The following is a 20,480-nucleotide window of genomic DNA, read 5'->3' on the forward strand; positions in this document are numbered from 1 at the left end:
GCTCCTCCGACCAAACAATAATTAAAAAAGTACTTCAGATATGGTACTATATCCCAACCCATTGTCTTTAGTATATCCCCAGAAATCTGATCAATTCCAGCCGCTTTTCTAGTGTTCAACTTTTGTATCTTATTGTAAATGTCATTGTTATCATACGTAAATTTTATTACTTCTTTGGCCTTAGTCTCCTCCTCTATCTCGACATCATCCTTGTAACCAACAATCTGTACATACTGCTGACTGAATACTTCTGCCTTTTGAAGATCATCACATACACACTCCCCTTGTTCATTAATTATTCCTGGAATGTCCTTCTTGGAACCTGTTTCTGCCTTAAAATACCTATACATACCCTTCCATTTTTCACTAAAATTCATATGACTGCCAATTATGCTTGCCATCATGTTATCCTTAGCTGCCTTCTTTGCTAGATTCAATTTTCTAGTAAGTTCCTTATTACCGTTTAAACTCCTTTCCACTTGTGTGCTTACATAATAATTTCTTACCTCACCACCCCGTGCTGATCTCACTTTTCTTCACAAGATATAGGAATATATTCATATTACCCTTGGTGTTTCATTCTTTCGAGATCCACGCAATAACTTTTGGTTTATCACCGATTCTACACATTTCTTGCTGCTTGTCACTTAGCTTCCCTGTTTCTACACACTCCCCTACTAAGTGTATGTCATCCGACCTGCTCCCGCATAGAATGCATAGTGTATTATCTTTCCTCCTGTTCAACCCTTATTCTTGTGTAATCCCAAGAGCCACCAACTTGAACACACTCTCCACCTCCTATCTCCAAGCCTTATACTAATATTGGACACTTGGACTACCTCATAAAATAAACTCGGAGGAGCTCTTTTCCTAAATTCTTCCAACCATCCTTGCCTTTTTTTATCCTTTATTCTAGCTATCAGCGCTCTCTGATTGCTGCTTCTTTCCCTTTCCATGTCTCAAACCAGATATAATCCATTGCTACATTTTCAAGATAGTTTTTTTATTTTTGACAACCAACTCTCTATATACATTTTTCTATGCCTTTTGTTCCACTCTGCCACCTTCCCCCCGTTTCAGTCTCATCCAGTAGTTCAACACTCTTCTGACGCACTCTACTTCTATATATTCTCTGCGTAATAGTAACACCCCCATATTCGCTGCACACTGAGACACGCCAATAATAATCTTAATAAATTTATAAATAATTTCGTTTAATGTATCTTTTTTCCGCTCGAGTCCCCATAATTCTGCCCCATATAATGCTCTGCTTAACAATAACGTATTTAATACTAATCTCAAAATCTTATAATTTATCCCCGGGAATTTTTCCATTATTATTGTAACCGTAGATAGTGCTGTCAGACCCCTCAATTTTGTCCTCTTCATGTGATCTTCCCACCCTCCTCTTCTGTTTAACAACACTCCTAAATACTCTACTTTATCTACTTCTTCTATTCTTTCCCTATGTAGTATCCAGTTCCTCCCCTTATTTCTCCTCCTTTCCTTTTGAATGGTTATCACCTTTGACTTATTACTTAAAGCAATAGTTATACCAATTTTCAAGAAAGGTGACAAAATATTGTGAAAACTACGGAGGCATATGCTTATTAAATTCTGGTTATAAAATATACGCCAACATCATTAAAAATGACCTTTACAAAACACTGTGAGAACATTCTGGGAGAAGAACAATTCGGCTTCAGAAAGGGATGATCTTGCTGCGATGGCTATTTCACAATGAAAATCCTTCTAGAAAAGCACAGGTATTTAATGCAGAGACACATATTGCCTTTGTGGACTTCAAAAAAGCTTTTGAGAAAGTAAACAGCAATACCTTACTTAATATTTTAATATCTGACCACACCCCACAACAGATGGTACTGAACATTAGTAACCTTTACAAGCACAACCTGATTTCCGTAGAGGTCAACGATAAGTTATCAGAGTGGAAAACAATAAATATAGAAATAAGACAGGGTTGCGATCATTCCCCTCTCCTGTTCATAAGAATGCTCTCATACTAGAATTTGGAGAAACAAGACATGTTTCCATCCGCATTAACAGAAATCTACAGCTGGACACATATTATTTGCAGATGACTTAGTGCTGGTCGCCACCTCAGAAGATGATTTACAGCTTTCAATGTATAACCTAAACCTAGTCTCAGAAAAGTACTCAATTGAAATATCCCCTGAAAAAACTAAGATAATGTCTTTCTGTGGCAAGGAACCAGTAAGAAGCAAGATCTGCTTAAATAACAACATTTTGGAAAGAGTAAATGATTTTAAATACTTCGGCTACAAACTGTCTCTCTTTTAAGAAATGGACATACCGGAGAAAATCTACAAATTTAACAGGTGATTGGGAATCAACAATAAAGTTTTTAGACCATCATTAGTCCAAAAACACACCCATACAAGAATCTACAAAACCTTGGCAAGACCAGTACTTTGCTATGAAGTGAAGCGTGGATCCTGAGGAAATGCGATTAGAGAAGAATAACTAGAGCTGAAATGAAATACATGCGGCGAACAACAGGAGTTACTATGTGAGAACACGAAAGAAATACAGATGTGCTGAATGGCTTTAAAAGCAGACCTATATTGTAATACATCTATGAACACCAGAGAAAGTGGCTAAAACAACTAAACAGGACGGACAGAAGCAGGATCCCCAAAGCAGTCATAAACTACTGCCCCAGTGGGAAGAGATCTCTGAGACACCCCAGGAAGAAATGGCGTGAAAATGCAAATCTTTTGTATGGACCTTAACAGTTCTTCTATAGGACTAATACATGAAAGGATGATGATGATGATGATGATGATGATGACTTATTACAGTTAATTTTCAAAGCCCGCTTCCCCGCAAACCCTGACAACTCCTTCATATTTTTTTTGTAGATCCCCACCTGTTAATGACGTCATCTGCGCTACCGGTACTGCCCATTTTGCTCCTCAGTGCCCTTCCAACGTATCATTAATGAATAACAGAAATAACAGAAGCGAAAGTTCACATACTTGTTTCAGTCCTAACTTACACTCTATAGGCTCACTGATTACATTTTTTTCTATCTTGATACAACAATATACATTTTGGTATATCGCCTCGATCATCCTTATCATCTTCCTAGAGACTCCCATTCTGTCTAATTTTTCAAGCAGTGCTTCCCTACTCACCGTATCAAATGCCGCGAAGTACACACAGCCTTTTTCCCTACTTAAGTATTTGTCTATTATCACCTTCACCGACACGATGTTAGCTGTAGTCCTTCTTCCTTTTAGAAAACCTCTCTGTAGCATTGGTATTATTGAATGTTCTTCGGCTCAGGTCGCTAGCCTATTTGCCAAAACCTCTGTACAAATCTTACTCAGTGAGTCAAGTAGCGTTATTCTTCGGTAATGCCCGGCAAGATTTTGTTTCCTTTCTTTTTGTATATTGTGCAAATGATACCACCTTCCCACTCTTTGGGTATTTTACCAACATTGAATATCCTGTTAAACAAGTTTGTTATTCCCTCCCTCATCTGTCTGTATTTACCAATTCCTTTCCGTACTAAATTATTCATGCCATTCATTCCCCCCGCCAATCTACTCTTGAGTTTGCCTAATACATCCTGGACTTCCTATATGGTGATATCTTTGTTGAGTTCATATATACTAACCTCCAGGTTTCTCCGCGCACTCCTTGTCCCCTCCCCCAACTTCCAACAATTCTTTCCCCCTGATAAACCATTGAAGTATATCACCCACTGGTCATAATCAATCCTAGATTTGACCACCCTTTTCTCACCTTTATTAATTTTGTTTACTCTTTCCCATATTCTCTCCCCCGGATTTAACCTGCATTCTTTATTAATTAACTCCGTTTGTTCCATTGACTATGACTTTTTCCTCTCGGCGATTTTCCTTTTATACTCCTTTCTTAATCTACAGAAAGTTTCTCTATCATCCTTACCTCCACTTAATCTATATTTTTTCAAGGCCTTCATTACTGCGCATCTCAATACCTCGCATTCCTTATTGTGCCATCCACCCCCTCTACTGTTACTTCTTTTTTGTCCTTGCTCTAGCCTTCCTACCATCCTTGCAGGATATTTAATTAGATCCAAGGCTCTGTCGATATTATTTTCCTTTAAGGCTACTTCCCATTCGCATCTGATTAATTCTATCTCATTCTTCGTAAGGCCCTCAAGTTCTTTTTGTGAATTCTCCGCCCATCTCTATTTAATATAGCTGTTATCCCGCTCTACTGCCCTCATTTTTACTCCCTCTCTTTCTTACTCTCCGCTTCTTTCAAGCCACACCCCTACCGGCGCGATTCAATCCAATCTTCCAACTCCATCCTTACGATTTTTCCTAGCATATCCTCCGTACACATCAAGTCGATCACACTTCCCCCTTGTGCCGCAATGTATGTCAATTTTCCTTCTCGGTCCCCCTCCCAGAAACCATTTAGAATTTAGAACATTCCTGCCTCACAAAATTCCAGGATCCTTCCTCCATAGCTGTTTATTTCCTTATCCTTACCTTTCCGTTCTACCCTTATGTCTGTCCCATCTTTGCTAAGCATTGGGCTTTGTTCCCCTCCTCGAAGAACTAATCGTTAGCATATGGAGATCCCTTGGGGTGGCAGTAAGCATATGCTATATATTCTTTTCTTTCTCTCCCCTTTTCTCTCCCTATGTTCAGTCTCAACCAGACAACTTCTTTCATTTCGTTCCCAATTTCTTCTACTAGTTCCTCGATCTCTTCTTTGATCAACACCACTATTCCTCTTGGTGATCGCACTTTATTACTTTTTTCTTTATTGATCTGCATTTGGCAATAAACCCACCCCAGGTTATCTCTTTTCCTATTGGTATCTAAGTCTCCAATAGAGCAATGATATCGAAACATTCAACCAACCTTATCACCTCAGTATTACTTATTTTAGTAAGTCTTCAATATTTAGAAATCCTACCTTCAATTCCAGTTATAACTTACCCTCTCTACCTTCACCATTACCTTTTTTATTTTTACCCCTTGTCACCATCGCCCTCTCTTCTTCTATCTCCCTCCCTTCATAATTTGACAATTTCTGGCGATATTTCCTATCTTTATCCCCTGTCACCTTCTTTCTCTTCCCCCACAAATCCTTTGAGCTCCTACTTCTCCCCTTCATCATATTGCCTTTCCCCTCCCTGTCGTCCCTCGACCCACTTCCTTCTTTATTACACCCATCTCTCCTGGGCTCTAGAATAGGCTTTTCTTGGGCATCACTCACCACCTCCACCTCCTGATCCGTTTGGCTTAGCCCCACACTACCTCTCGCACTTGCCTTTTCGTAGGTTTCAGTTCTTACCACGACCTTTTGCTCCTCTTGATCGGTAGCCTACCTTCCATCATCCTTTGAACCCAGGTCCTCTTCGTTATTGAGCTCCTCTTCCATGGCTTTCAGATCAGTTACGGTCCATAATCTCTTCCATATTCCGTTGGAAACAACCAGCTGCTGCGCACTTAGATGCGCCAGCAACCCCTGTGATCTTGTTCTCCCTTGTTATTTCCTCAGTATCCTCAGATTCTCGCTACCTTCTTTTCCCAAGTCTCTCCTAACCCAATTTGTTTTTCCTTGAAGTTTGCTCGAGTTTCTTAATATTATCTCCGACAATAGGATAGATATTAGTCGAACTTTATTGGTGTGTTACCCTTCGCTCTACCTACCCTTTCCACGTCATCAATTAAATTAATCTTCATCTTACTTTGTATGACGTCCACAACTTTATATATAGTCCCTATCTTCGTTTCTAGCCCTTCTTCCTGCACACCATATAAGAATAAACATTCATTCATCCTCTCCCGGCAGTAGGCTACAGTCTCTCTCTTCCATTCGACCACCTCCTTTTCTAAACTTCTGACTTTCTCTCTTAGTGATGCAATTTCTTCCCCGTTATTTCTCACCTTAACTGTTGTATCGTCTGCTTTTTTATGTAACCATTTCTTCATATCCTCTCGCTCCTTCAATTGCTCCTGCATCATAATTTTAATTTGCTCAAGCTGGCCAACATCGTCTACCACCTCTTTTATCACCTTCCTAATTACTTACACGTCTTCCCAGCCCATGATTCCACTGGAAATCAGCCCTGGATTCAATTCCACACCCCCGATACATAGCATTACTAAAATCACGGCTGCTGTCAGCATCATCTCCGCCTTCATTTCCGGTTCCATTATGCTTCCTCCACTTTTCGCTTCTTTTTCTTCTTTATCCCCTGCCATCTTCCTATAACTGCCGTGTATTGTTCAACACCAATCATCTTACCGATATTCTTCACATTACTCTTGCACTCTCCTCCAGCACTCCTTCCTCGCACTACCAGCACACTCCTCCCAGTACGTCTGCATTTGTCGCTTCCTCGGGTTGGTTCAGGCTTATTACTGAAAACATGTTCCAATTTTTTATTTTTTTGGTTTGTTGATTTACGGTTGATAAGTCACCGGAAATAATCTTCAGAGAATATTAGTCATTGCTGCTATTCACGCCCTTAAGACATATGGAATGAAGTGGAAATGATAATGATAAAATGAATTTAGCACCTCATTAATCAACTGGACTTCTTCAAAAATGATATTAAATAAGAATATCGTAATAATGGCGTGTGCAGGTCTTTCGAGTTGATGACGTACAGGTCACCTGCGGGTCTGCCCTACCTGTGATGAAGACGGCACACACACCCAGGCACGAACCATTAAAATTAAGAAATGAAGAAAAAATCGAATACAGGACCCCCTTGACCAAAGGCCAGTACGCGAATCATTTAGCCATGTCGCCAGACATAATAATTGGTGCAAATAGAGGCCAATCTTCACAAAGATTTAGAAAGTGGTTTAGTTTCATGTTTGCCGAAAATGTTCCTGTCAATCAGTGAAAACTTTTACAAAGTATAATGTAACTACTTACTTAAATACAAGGAGTGTTCCAGAAAGAAACCGAACTATTACTATAACATATTCATCGCTTATCGTACAACAACTGTCCCCATCAAAGTAGTTTCCTCTATCGGTAATACACAGTTTCGATCATTCCATTTTATATTGGATGACTGAACGTACGGTGAGAATTAACGGATAAATGGTTTCGTTGTTTATACTTATGAAAATCAAAGTTTGTACCAATTATTCGGAAAAATATACACATATTTATTGATGATATTCAAGCATGATACTACGAACTGAATAGAGCCGTGCATAATGAGACATAACAGGCATTATTCCAAGATATCATTATCACGTTTTAGTGGTTTATTTCCCCTGAAGAATCGTGTGAATACAGTTTACAACTAAGGTACATACAATAGATGCTCTCGGATATCACATTTGAATATTTACAGGAACAATAAACAGTTTTCCTGATAGTATCCTCAAAATTGTTACGAAAAAATCACTGTTTCTTATTTAATTCAGGATGACCCAGTTAGTACACACGCATAAACACAATTATATTTGACAATGAATGATGTTACTTCCCTAATTAGTGGATATTTATAAAGACTCTGTTTTCTCACATCTTGTAGTCCGCCTCACTGATATTATCTGGGACGGCAATAATCCTGATTTACAAGCCATTCGTCTCCGCACGTTCAGTCACTTCACATATCAGCTGCACGCAGACAGGTTCGAACATAGCGCTGTTGACTATCACTATAAACGACTGTTGTTCATTTGGTTTGACACCAAACGAGTCTGATAGCTCACACATTCAAACAATACTCCTCACAATAACGACAATGAACTCTGCTCCAGTTCTACTCACACATCACTCACACAGTACTAGGTGCTCCACAGCATTACACAGTACTCCACGACTGTACGCACGTAGTACTCCATCAACACGACGATATTTTGACACTGATTCTAGTGGGACATTCACCATATCAACTCCGACGACGGCCGGTGAGGAAGTTCCAGACTACACCACGTGCGGCCGGAATGAGAATATTCTGGTTACACTTTCCAGAAGATCCATGAGAAACAAGACTAAGACAACTAAGGCCTCAGGCTCGGGGACCCTGCTGATTTACTAGTTCCTTCCACAAAATACTGGCACGTAGCAAGTAAACTAAATGTGGAGCTAAACCAATATTTCCCGGGCATTTTACTGCAACCAAAGGCGTGGTTACCAACTGGAAAAGAATCCAATCTATCGATTTTTCAGGTAACACTTGGTGTGCGAATCTCCTCCAGAAGAAATAATAAGCCAGCTGTAATTAAAAGCAATTTTTCCTATAACAATATTATATTCCCACGCTTGTCTCTCGATGCGGTCGTTGTTTAGACAATGTGTGGAAGCAACAATCTCCATCGGCACTTTATTGGCATTTTGAAAAGCAACAAACGTATGTTGGTCATATTTAATAGTACTATTCGTCAAAATGAATGGATTAATTGGAAGTAATAATTAATAAATGAAATTAAATGCTACTTACGTCAGCAGGGAGTCACGGTTGATGATTCCTTGCTTCCCAGTGTATCCTGGTTGACCTCCTGCAACAACTTCACAAAGGAGTCTGGGGACACACCTCAGTGTATCGTAACGGGCGATGGATCCGAGGGCACCTAGCAAACTCGAATATGCAGGATACTGACCTGGGTAGAGACCAGATCCGGGGGGAAATAAACCTGGGCCTCCTGGACGCAGGGGGAGCTGGCTGGGAAACTGACCTGGGTACTGGCTGGGAAATACTCCTTGACCTAAGGGGTACTGACCAGGGAACTGAGTTGGACCTTGGTTATCCTGACTAGGATATTGTGAAGTTTGTGGGGAATAGAGTCCATATTCTCCAGGTGAAGGTGTTTGCTGTTGTGGGTAGCCTACCGATGTTGCTTGTGCCGCCAAGTTGGAGAGGAACCTGAAATTACAAACTGGGTGGTATTATTTCAAGTAGCATTGTGTCTAAATTTTATTATTATTATTATTATTATTATTATTATTATTATTATTATTATTATTATTATTATTATTATTATTATTATTATTATTGTACCGGTTGGTACACCTATACGCCGCACATTTGAATTTTCCGCCTTAAAGTACTCCTCTACAGCTGTAACTCTGAACTTTAAAACTGAATTAATTCAACCGTTTATCAGAAGATGTCACTGAGTTAATTTCGAATTGTTTTTGTTTACTATTATCAACAAGTGTGGACATTCTCTCACAGATGTCTCTACCAAACGACTATGATCATGCACCCCGGTGCGAAGTGATTGAACTTTTCTTGAAGATATTTTCTACTCATAAGTTTTCCTATAAATAAATTTCGTTCTTTCATTTGTGGGTTGGCAATATAAATCTTTTCTTTCCTCCAGTTTTGAAGTTAGCCAATCAATAATTTCTGTCATTAATTTTCAGCCAATTGTATCTTTCTTCCCCAATTTTTTATGTGTAAATTTTAGTTAGCCAATAAACGCCTGTGGGTGTGTCTTAATCATTCATGAAAAGTCTCGAATCTTCCCCGAGAGTATAAAAACGGCTGATTTTCCTGGCTCTCGGCCACTCGTACAACATCTAGCTTAGTGTATGGAAGTATAGCAGGAGACGGGAAGCGCCTCTTTCATCCGCCAGCAGCTCTTCTACAAGGTAATGGCCGTTTAACATCTTCATTTTGCTAGCTCAGCAGTTTAACCATCGGAGAAGGTCCGAAACCTTATCAATGTAACCTTCCTGTCTGAAAATGTAAATTAGTGCCGGATCATGTAAAATTTTCATATTACTTTAACTGTAAATCGGGGATAGAGAGTGCCTTACCCTCTCGAGCTCCACTTCCTTTTGTTTTTAGGTGACTACGGTTGTAACTGTTTTCCTTCTTTATGTCATGTCTTAAATTTTTCTTGTACGAGTCACCTCCATAGTATGGGAATATCCCCTGTGTAATTGGCCTAGCACCACTTAGATTTTACCAAGTTTCATGTAGGAGTGCAAGTTCTCGCCTCCATTCCTTTTGTATTTAGGGCCGTTTAAATTAACCTATTATTTTTTTTCATTTAAGGCCCAGTAGAATGGATACAAGGTACCCCTGTTCATTTGTAAGTGTGCCTTGAGAGGCAGGCAATGCGAATGTTGTTGTGGCCTTTGAAAGGCGTGAGAAATTGAGAGCGGGTCAGCTCTTTTGGATGTGATAAAGTGCCTCTAGGAGGGCCGATATGGTTTTTGGAGCTTATGCTCCTAGTATGAAGGGGTTTTCTGCCCTTGGAACTATATTGTAACTTGGTATTGTTGAGCTAAAAGCTGAAAGATTGTGAAAATTGGGGCTCATGCCGAGAACTTGTAAAGGTCCCGAAACTTATGCTTTCGTTTGTAAAATTGTACCTGGTACCTGATGATTGGATTGTTGTTGATTGTTCTTGTTAAATTTTTTGAATTCTATGCGAAAATTGTTAAGTCTTGAAAATATAACCTTTATTGAAATTTTAATTCATCTTTCGGCCTTGTAGTTAGACCCATTCCAGCCCGCACCTTCTTTCACCTCTGCTGTTCCACACATACCTCCGAACAAGTGGTAGCAGAGCGTGGTTGAATGGGTCTCATTTTAGCCCTTTTGACGGCTAAATATTGCTTTTGTTTGAACTCTAACAATTTTCTCAGTCGCTGGAATTTTTCGATTTTTCTGAATTTGTAAAGTGTCTGTCATCATGTCCGGTCCTACATCCCGGCTATTTGCGAAAGGAGGAAATGATTTATTAATTAACTATTAGAAATGTTCAATCTGGAAGCACGGTTGCGGCCGTTATCACTAAGCTTAAAGATTCTCTTGATTTGCCGATTAGTATCCCCATCCGGGGGAAGAAAGGTATTGTCGACGCTCTCTCCACGATCACTGATAATGCTACTGAGCTAGCATCTGTAGTTAGTTTTTTGAAGGGGGTGATCCATCACCTAATCAACTTAAACGTGTACAAGCTAGATTGTTCCATTTTTACAATAGAGTTACTGATCTATTGTCTCTTAAGTTAAATGATATTCAAGGGAAGGAGGATAGTGCTCTTCTCGAAAACCTTTCTAAATTGTCCAGTAAGGTTAGCCTATTGTTAACTGGGGCAGTACCCCCCAAAATCGAACAACCCACTCTGGTAAACATAGTTAGCGAGGAGGATTCTCCCACGGGTGAAGGAAGTAGAAAATCCGTGGCAACTCAACAAAAATCTGCCCCATTGGAAACCGAGTCAGGTCGTCGTACATCAATCCCTCCATTTGTGTTGAATAATACACCCTCTGAAACAGCTTCTCCACCCCTTAGGCCGTTACCTACTATGTCACCCGGTTCAGTAGTTTGCCTCACCCATTAGCAATGTTGCTCAGGGGTATTTCTAGGTTCTCCGTTAACTCCTCTAGTGATGTTATTGCATTTTTAAGATTTTTAGTTGAGTTTCAGGACCATGCTCTTGTTTTTCCCTTTCTTCGTGTCAAATCCTTCAGATAATTTACCCTTATTCTATTGGTGTCCTCTCAGACAAAATAGTAAGAGCTATTGCTGAACAATCATCTATAGAAGACTTCCACGCCCATCTGCTAGCTAACTTCATCCCGGCTAGGGCAAGGTCCTCTCTAATACAGGAGTATTATTACCGTGTACAGCGTCTGGATGAAAACCTTGCCGACTTTATCCAAGATAGTAAATTCTATACTAGGGTATATGCCGTTCACTTCCCTGAAGATCTAATTGCACAGGCCATTGTGGAAGGAATTTCACCATCCTACAGGTCCTATTTGTGTTTTGCGTCGCGTCCGCGAAATTTTGCCGAGTTAGAGGCTCTGGCTGTCTCTGCCGAAGGGGTTAGATATGCTGACACGTTACGTGTTGCGAAAGAGCCCCCTCCGTCTTCAAGTAATTTTCGGCCTCCAACTCGCCGAACTTTCACTGTTCGCAAATGCTATGCTTGCGGGTCGTCCGATCATCTCCAGAATAAGTATCCCTTTGTTAAATCTAGCGGGACAAAGAATGGAGCAGGATCATCTAAAGGCTGATTTAAATGCGGCGCCTTTTCCCATATTGCCAAGAATTGTCCGAATACTAATAGCACCCCCTCCTGCTCAACTTCTGGTGCACCTTCCACCAACACCAATAATCAAAAGTGACTAGCGGCATCGGCTGAGTCAGCAAATTCATCTTTCCAAGGCTCAGCCCCGGGGAAAGCCTCTGAAAGCTTGGAAACGGATATAAGTTTTGCTAAACCGGCAGTGGAATGCCCTAAAGAATATCTTAGGATTGCGGCGGATACCCCCGCACCGGTTCCATTTCTCAAAATTGAATTGGATGATGAACCTGTAACAGCTCTCTTAGATTCTGGCAGTGTGTGTTCCATTATTTCGGCCAAGTGGTACTCCAAATTAAAATCTGTCTGTAAATTTCCTGATTATTGTTCGCCTGTGATTCAGGGAGTTTCTACGAACTCCTCTCCATTAGAAATTCTAGGTTACCTATATGCCAAAATTAGAATTGCTAAATTTACTTGGAAAGTTAAACTGTTGGTGGCTAAGCACTTGTCTTGCCCCATTATATTGGGAGCTGATTTCATGTCTCACTCCGGTCTTGTGCTCGACATTCAGAGCAAGTCGTGCACCTTCAAGTTTGCTTGTAATCGTAAAATCCCATTATTGAAATGTAATTCTGTATCATATACATCTATTTCGCCTACCCAGGATGAGATGTTGTTAGACCTTAGACATCTACCTGAGGAGCAGGCTGAGAGTATTCGTAAGTTTTGTCAGTCGTTTCCAGATGTTTTCTCTGAGACTCTTGGTGTTACTGACCATATCGAATACAAGATTGAGGTTACGGATTCAATTCCAGTCCGATTTCAACCTTATAGGGTATCTCGACCCAAAATGAAGACTCTGAAAGAGATTATTGATCAATTGTTAAAAGACGGTATAATTCGACCCTCTAAGTCGGCGTATTCATCGCCTATTTTTCTACTTCCGAAACCACAAGGTGGCTTCAGGCCTGTGATTGACTATAGGGCTTTAAAATCGGAAGGTGTTGTTACAATCTGTACCCCTTCCCGACCTTCACTCTTGTTTTCCATGTTTTCGAAGTGCTAAGTTCTTCACCATCTTAGACCTCAATCAGGCTTATAATCAGATACCTCTGGCTGAAGAATCTAAACATCTTACAGCGTTTGCCACGGAATGGACCTTGTATGAGTACATTCACGTGCCTTTCGGGCTCCCCAAGGGAGCAGCTGTGTTAACGAGACTGCTAGATAGGGTCTTCTTTGACATCAAGTTTGAATACTTATATCATTATCTTGATGATGTGGTCGTATTTTCTGAGACCTTTGAAGAACATCTAGATCATCTGAAAGAGGTCCTTAATCGCCTTCGTAAGGCAGGGTTAACAGTGAAGTTGTCCAAGGTTGCTTTCGCTAAGCCTTCCATGTCATTTCTAGGGCATATTGTGTCGCCCGATGGTGTCGCAGTGGATCATTCTCGAACACAGGCCATCCGGGAATTTAAACCTCCCAAGGACATCAAAGGTATTGCCCTATTCATTGGCATGGTGAAGTTCTTCAGGAAATTTATTCCTAACTTCGCTAATAGGGCGGCGCCCTTGAACTTACTACATAGGAAAGGCGTCAAATTTGAGTGGGGGCCTTCCCAACAAGCCGCTTTCGAAGACCTCAAACTAGCTCTTTGTAACGCCAGTGTCCTTGCTATGCCTGATTTCTCGAAGAAATTCATCGTCCAAACAGACGCGTCGTCGTCGGCGGTGGCTGCAGTCCTTCTTCAAGAAACTGAACTAGGGAGGCGACCCATCGCCTATGCATCTAGGACATTATCGGCTAAAGAAGTCAAGTATTCCATCTATGAACTTGAAGGTTTGGTACTCTTATTTGCACTAGAAACGTTCCGCCTCTATCTGGAACATGTCAAGTTCGACTTGGAGACGGATAATCAAGCCTTAAGTAGGGTCTTAGCTAGGCCGCATCGTACTGGGCCTATAGCCCGCTGGGCCATCAGAGTTTCTGCCTTCCAGTTTGATGTTAGGCATATTAGAGGCTCTGAAAATGTCGTGGTGGACGGATTAAGCCGTATGTTTTCTAATAATGTAGAGCCCTGTGAACAGGAAGACAGTTCTTCACTTCCCGAGTCCATATCCCCTGGTGTAAATGCCATTCTAACAGACGCTCCCATGTTGTTTCGGGATATCGAAAAATATAAACGTGAAGATCCGACGCTGGCCCCGATCATGAAGACCTTTCTTCTTGGGAACATGTAGTCCCTTATGTGCTGAGGAATGATGTTTTATGTTGCCCGTCGGGGCATGATAAGAAGACGAAAGTTGTGGTTCCAGCTGTTCTTGTACCTATGATCTTCAAGTATTACCATGAGACCCCATTAGGGCGGCATTTAGGCATCTCCAACACTCGAGAAAAGATCAGAGAAATGTTCATTTGGAAAGGTATGGACGGTGAAATCCGTGAGTTGGTAAAGGATTGTAAATCTTGCTTGCTTAGTAAACCCACCATGTCCACCAAGCTAGGTCTTCTGTCCTCCCATCAAGCGTCGCGCCCCATGGAACGCCTCTATATCGACTACGTAGGGCCCTTCCCCCAATCAAAAGGGATCGCCAATAAATTCATTCTTGTGTGTGTAGATGGTTTCACAAGATTTTCCTGGTTATTTCCGACTAAGCTAGCTACTGCTCAGTCCACTATTTCTTGTTTAAATTCCATCTTTGCTTCCTTTGATCCGTGTCAATACATTGTGTCTGATAATGCTAAAGCTTTTACCTCTAATCTCTTTTGGAAATTCTGTTTCGATCTGTCCATCTCTCACGTGACTACATCGGCGTACTATCCTCAACCATCTTTGGCTGAACGGGTCAATCCTAATCTGAGGTCGGCTCTAATTGCCTATCATCACGATGATCATTCTAGGTGGGACACATCCCTGCATTGGTTAGCCTTCGCCTTGAATTCGGCGGTTCATGAATCTCATAAGTTTACTCCAGCTTCCTTGATGTTTAAGTTTGTACCCAACACGCCGCTCTCTAAACTGTGGTCTGTTAGTGATATTCTACCAGAGACAATAGATCCCGATAATATTAGAGATCTTTGGATGAAGGCTAAGGCCAATCTTAAAGTTTCTCATGAAAAGGTTAGGGAAAGATATGATCGTGGACGGAGGCCCACCAATTTAAACATAGGAGGTCAGGTAATGGTCAAAAACTTTGTTCCCGCGGGCAAGCTTGCCCCCAGATTTCATGGGCCGTGTATCATTTTAGATTTTCTAACTCCAGTAACCTTATTAGTGAGCAATCCAGCCAAAGAGGATCTTTTGGGGTCACCTGTCTCAGGTGAAACCTGTGTAATGTAATTGATAACTTGCCATCTGTGTCTGGCAACGGTGTAAAATTTATATTTTCTATTAATGTTAGACCTTCTGCCCATTGCTTTATCATCTGCTCGGTATAAATATGTACGACCTTCTCCTATGGTCATTCTGCTCTCTCTTCCTTGCGGCCATTACCAAGCTCCCGTCTCCTGCTAAACCATACCCGTGGCTTTAAATAAAATAGAATTTCATGCCGCTGGCCCCTCGGCCTCTCCTCCAAGATAGTACCCAAAAGCACTAGTTCCAACAACAATTCTGCCGCCGAGATTTTATTGTTTCAGTGCCCCGCAGCCGTTCGGCGCCTTACCGCCACAGTGGTGGGGTAAGGGCCCACTCCACTACCGTGATGACCTTCTGTGTACGGCGCGCCGGAGTCTATCTCCCGGCACAGGCTGAAGTGCGGCGCACCAACCGCAAGATTATCTGGGGACTGTAGACAAACTTCACATCTGCGGCGTCCTTCACCACGACTACCCCTCTCATAGTGCAGGAGAGAGGTATCTCAGGGTACTTGAGGGGTCCGGGCGACCTCGACTGGACATTGGCAGCGGCGTCTGGTCTGGCCGTCAAAATTAGCAACATGTATTTGGCAGTATACAACAAGAAAGACACTGTAAGACTGAAATTTTTCTTGTCATCCACGAAAGACTTTAAAAAAATTGTGTTTCTTTCTTCAAAATTCTTCTTCCATTCAACGTTTAGAGATTTTTTCATCTATTAATGTTTCTTCCAAGTACTTCAACAAATCTATTAGCAAGGAAGCAAAAATTTTCTTCAAGTGATGATTAATGTTGGGTTAAACAAAACTTGGACTTTTGTTTTGGAAAATAATTTGCTTCAACATTCTTCTGTGTCACCCCTTGGAAGGACTTTTGGGGGGTGGGTGGTCTGTACCGGTTGGTACACCTATACGCCGCACATTTGAATTTTCCGCCTTAAAGTACCCTTTTCAGCTGTAACTCTGAACTTTAAAACTGAATTAATTCAACCGTATATCAAAAGATGTCACTGAGTTAATTTCGAATTGTTTTTGTTTACTATTATCAAGAAGTGTGGACATTCTCACACAGATGTCTCTACCAAACGACTATGATCATGAACCCTGGTGCGAAGTGATTGAACTTTCCTTGAAGATATTTTCTACTCATAAGTTTTCCTATAACTAAATTTCGTTCTTTCATTTGTGGGTTGGCAATATAAATATTTTCTTTCCGCCAGTTTTGAAGTTAGCCAATCAATAATTTCTGTCATTAATTTTCAGCCAATTGTATCTTTCTTCCCCAATTTTTTATGTGTAAATTTTAGTTAGCCAATAAACGCCTGTGGGTGTGTCTTAATCATTCATAAAAGGTCTCGAATCTTCCCCGAGAGTATAAAAACTGCTGATTTTCCTGGCTCTCGGCCACTCGTACAACATCTAGCTTAGTGTATGGAAGTATAGCAGGAGGCGGGAAGCGCCTCTTTCATCCGCCAGCAGCTCTTCTACAAGGTAATGGCCGTTTAACATCTTCATTTTGCTAGCTCAGCAGTTTAACCATCGGAGAAGGTCCGAAACCTTATCAATGTAACCTTCCTGTCTGAAAATGTAAATTAGTGTTGGATCATGTAAAATTTTCATATTACTTTAACTGTAAATCGGGGATAGAGAGTTCCTTACCCTCTCGAGCTCCCCTTCCTTTTGTTTTGAGGTGACTACGTATGTAATTGTTTTCCTTCTTTATGTAATGTCTTAAATTTTTCTTGTTCGAGTCACGTCCATAGTATGGGAATATCCCCTGTGTAATTGGCCTAGCACCACTTAGGTTTTACCAAGTTTCATGTAGGAGTGCAAGTTCTCGCCTCCATTCCTTTTGTATTTAGGGCCGTTTAAATTAACCTATTATTTTTTTCATTTAAGGCCCAGTAGAATGGGTACAAGGTACCCCTGTTCATTTGTAAGTGTGCCTTGAGATGCAAGCAATGCGAATGTTGTTGTGGTCTTTGGAAGGCGTGAGAAATTGAGAGCGGGTCAGCTCTTTCTGATGTGATAAAGTGTCTCTAGGAGGGCCGATATGGTTTTTGGAGCTTATGCTCCTGGTATGAAGGGGTTTTCTGCCCTTGGAACTATATTGTAACTTGGTATTTTTGAGCTAAAAGCTGAAAGATTGTGAAATTTGGGGCTCAGGCCGAGAACTCGTAAAGGTCCCGAAACTTGTGCTTTCGTTTGTAAAATTGTACCTGGTACCTGATGATTGGATTGTTGTTGATTGTTCTTGTTAAATTATTTGAATTCTATGCGAAAATTGTTAAGTCTTGAAAATATAACCTTTATTGAAATCTTAATTCATCTTTTGGCCTTGTAGTTAGACCCATTCCAGCCCGCACGTTCTTTCACCTCTGCTGTTCCACAGATACCTCGGAACAATTATTATTATTATTATTATTATTATTATTATTATTATTATTATTATTATTATTATTATTATTATTATTATTATTATTATTATTATTATTATTATTATTATTATTATTATTATTATCATTATCATTATTATTATTGAAAGCACACCGAATTCAGTGAATAGAATGGATTACTCCCATCGCCCGAAACTGGGGTGAAACATTCGTTTATTGCAATCCATTTGTTTGCTACATTACCTTTGTTACAATTATTTATCTATTGCTACATTCAATATTATATTTAAACCTGCTAGTAATAATGTCCATTCTACGTGTTACAACCTCATTCTTCTTCATGTCCTAGACGTAATACAGTGTATCATTCTTTCTTTCTTTCTTTCTTAATCCGTTTACCCTCCAGAGTTGTATATCCCTCGGATTCAGAGAGGGATCCCACCTCTACCACATCAGGAGCAGTCTGCAGCGTGAGACTTTGGGTTGGGGAATGTAACTGGAAAGGAGAACTAGTACCTCGTCCAGGTGGGCTCACCTGTTATGCTGAACACGGGCCTTGTAGGGGATGGGAAAATTGAAATGAGTAGACAAGGGAGAGGGAAGGAAGCGGCCGTGGCCTTAAGTTATGTAGGATCCCGCCATTTGCCTGGAGAAGAAGTGGGAAATCTCGGAAAAACACTTCGTGGTTGGCTGATATAGGAAGAATGGAGCCCCCTCTACTCACTTCATCTCGCGAGGCTGATTCAGCCCTCGTACCACTTTTCAAATCTCGCCGCAGGGCCGGAAATCGAACGCGGGCCCCCGAGGGGAAGGGGAGACCCTACTGAGTTTTTCAGTCAAAAATGCTCCAGGAACCGAAAATGAGATTTTTCCATCAGATTATATTTCATTCCTTGCCGCGCATTGTGATGTAATTTTTTTGCCTGTACGGCCATTTTTAAATGCTCTGCGGGGTCTTTAAAATGACACGTGCACTTCAGTTTGAATGGACACGCCCACTTCCCTGCAGATAAAGTGGCATAGCTCAAAGATTGTTTTGTGTTTCAACTTGATTCTTGAGCACGATGTTTAGAAATGGCCTAGTGCTGCCATCTGTTATCTTATTTCAGAAATATCTTCAGATAGGAACACGTAAAGTCAATAGCAGTACTTTATCTGAGATTTCAGTTCCAGGTAAATCCACTTTTGAGTGTCTTACATTCATTATTCACCGTAGAAACTGCATAGTTATTGTGTCTTGTATTATTTACACACAAATTTGTGAAATAATGTGTTTCTATGGTAACAAGTGGCAGTTCTTTGATTACTTCCGTGGCGGATAACGTGGTTTGTTTATATTTTGATGATGTGAGATTGTTGTGTTTTGCTAAGAAGTTTTTGTTGTATATTCTGTTTAGTTGATCAGTTTGTGTTCTGTTTTTTAAATATAATGCATTCAGTGTCTGGTCGGTCGCGTAAACCTAAACTTCGTAAGAGCAAGAAATCGAGAAGTACAGTTTGCAATGTAAATAAACGTTGGGGTAAGGTTAACTCCATAGGTGCAAGCTCTTGTGAATCTGAGGTTAATCCTGGTCCTTCATCTTGCAGTGCGTATTCAGAGGTTGAAAGTGAGCCTTCAACTCCTGTTTCTGCGAGTGTCAGAAAGCTTAACTTTTTCAATGATGTAAATAGTGTTAGATCTAGCGTGGTTAGTGATGAATATGTAATAATTCATTGTGGTGCATTGCAAAACTTGATTTCCAACCTTCAGTGTGGTGAGTGTAGCAGCAAATCTTTGTGTGTGTTTATGAGGGAGAGATTTGGTTTTAGCAGCAAGGTGGTAGTTAAATGTGAAAATTGTGGTTTTGTCAATTCAATGGGGTACAGTAGTCCACGTGCAAATGAGAAATCTCAGAGGCCTTCGTTTGAAATCAACAAGAGGATGGTTGATGCTTTCATCAGTATTGGGGCTGGCCATGCAGCTATGAATAAATTTTGTTCTGCTGTTGGAATGAAGGGTATGGCTAAGAAATCTTATGAGACCCACTTCCATAAACTCAGTAAAATTTCGGGTCACCTTCGCAATAAGATTTTAGCTGAATCCAGGGAAGTTGTCCGAAGGGAACACATAGCTCTTGACCCCTCACTTGAAACACAAGACGTTTTAGATATAGCTGTTTCTTATGACGGAACCTGGCACAAACGTGGCCACACCTCATTATATGGAATAGGTGCTGTCATAGACATCCTGACTGGCATGGTTTTAGACTATGAACTAATTTCAAAATATTGTCACATGTGTAGCATAACAGCTGTAGAACTAGGTTTAGATAGCCCTGAATTTTCTATGTGGCAGAAGGGACATAAAGAGTGTGGTGAATGTGCTATAAATTTTGATGGTACATCAGGAGCTATGGAAATGTATGCAGCAGAGAAAATATGGAAACGTTCTGTTACTGAGTGCAGACTGCGATACACGACCATACTTTCCGATGGTGATGCAAAAACCATTCACCATCTCAATGCCTCTCAAGTGTATGGCAATACCATAATTGAAAAAGAGGAATGTGTTAACCACATATCCAAAAGGATGGGCACAGGGTTGAGAAGCCTGGTTAAAGAATGGCAGGGAAAAGGGGTGCGGCTTGGTGGTCGTGGACAAGCAACACTAAAAGACAGTACAATAACTGCACTTACATTTTATTATAGAACTGCAATAACTGCTAATGCCC

At 40.7% G+C, this 20,480-nt stretch overlaps 1 protein-coding gene across 1 annotated transcript in view; it reads right to left on the bottom strand.

The window, feature by feature from the left end:
• The window catches only part of LOC136863418 (uncharacterized), a 69,612-nt gene that overhangs the window by 25,396 nt on the left and 23,736 nt on the right, over positions 1-20,480 (bottom strand). Inside the window, exon 3 of the mRNA XM_067139828.2 lies at positions 8,465-8,887. Within this exon, the coding sequence (XP_066995929.2) occupies positions 8,465-8,887 (423 nt within the window). The remainder of the gene's footprint in view (positions 1-8,464; positions 8,888-20,480) is intronic.

This window comes from Anabrus simplex, chromosome 2, assembly GCF_040414725.1.
Source record: "Anabrus simplex isolate iqAnaSimp1 chromosome 2, ASM4041472v1, whole genome shotgun sequence".
NCBI classification, from domain to species: Eukaryota; Metazoa; Arthropoda; class Insecta; order Orthoptera; family Tettigoniidae; genus Anabrus; species Anabrus simplex.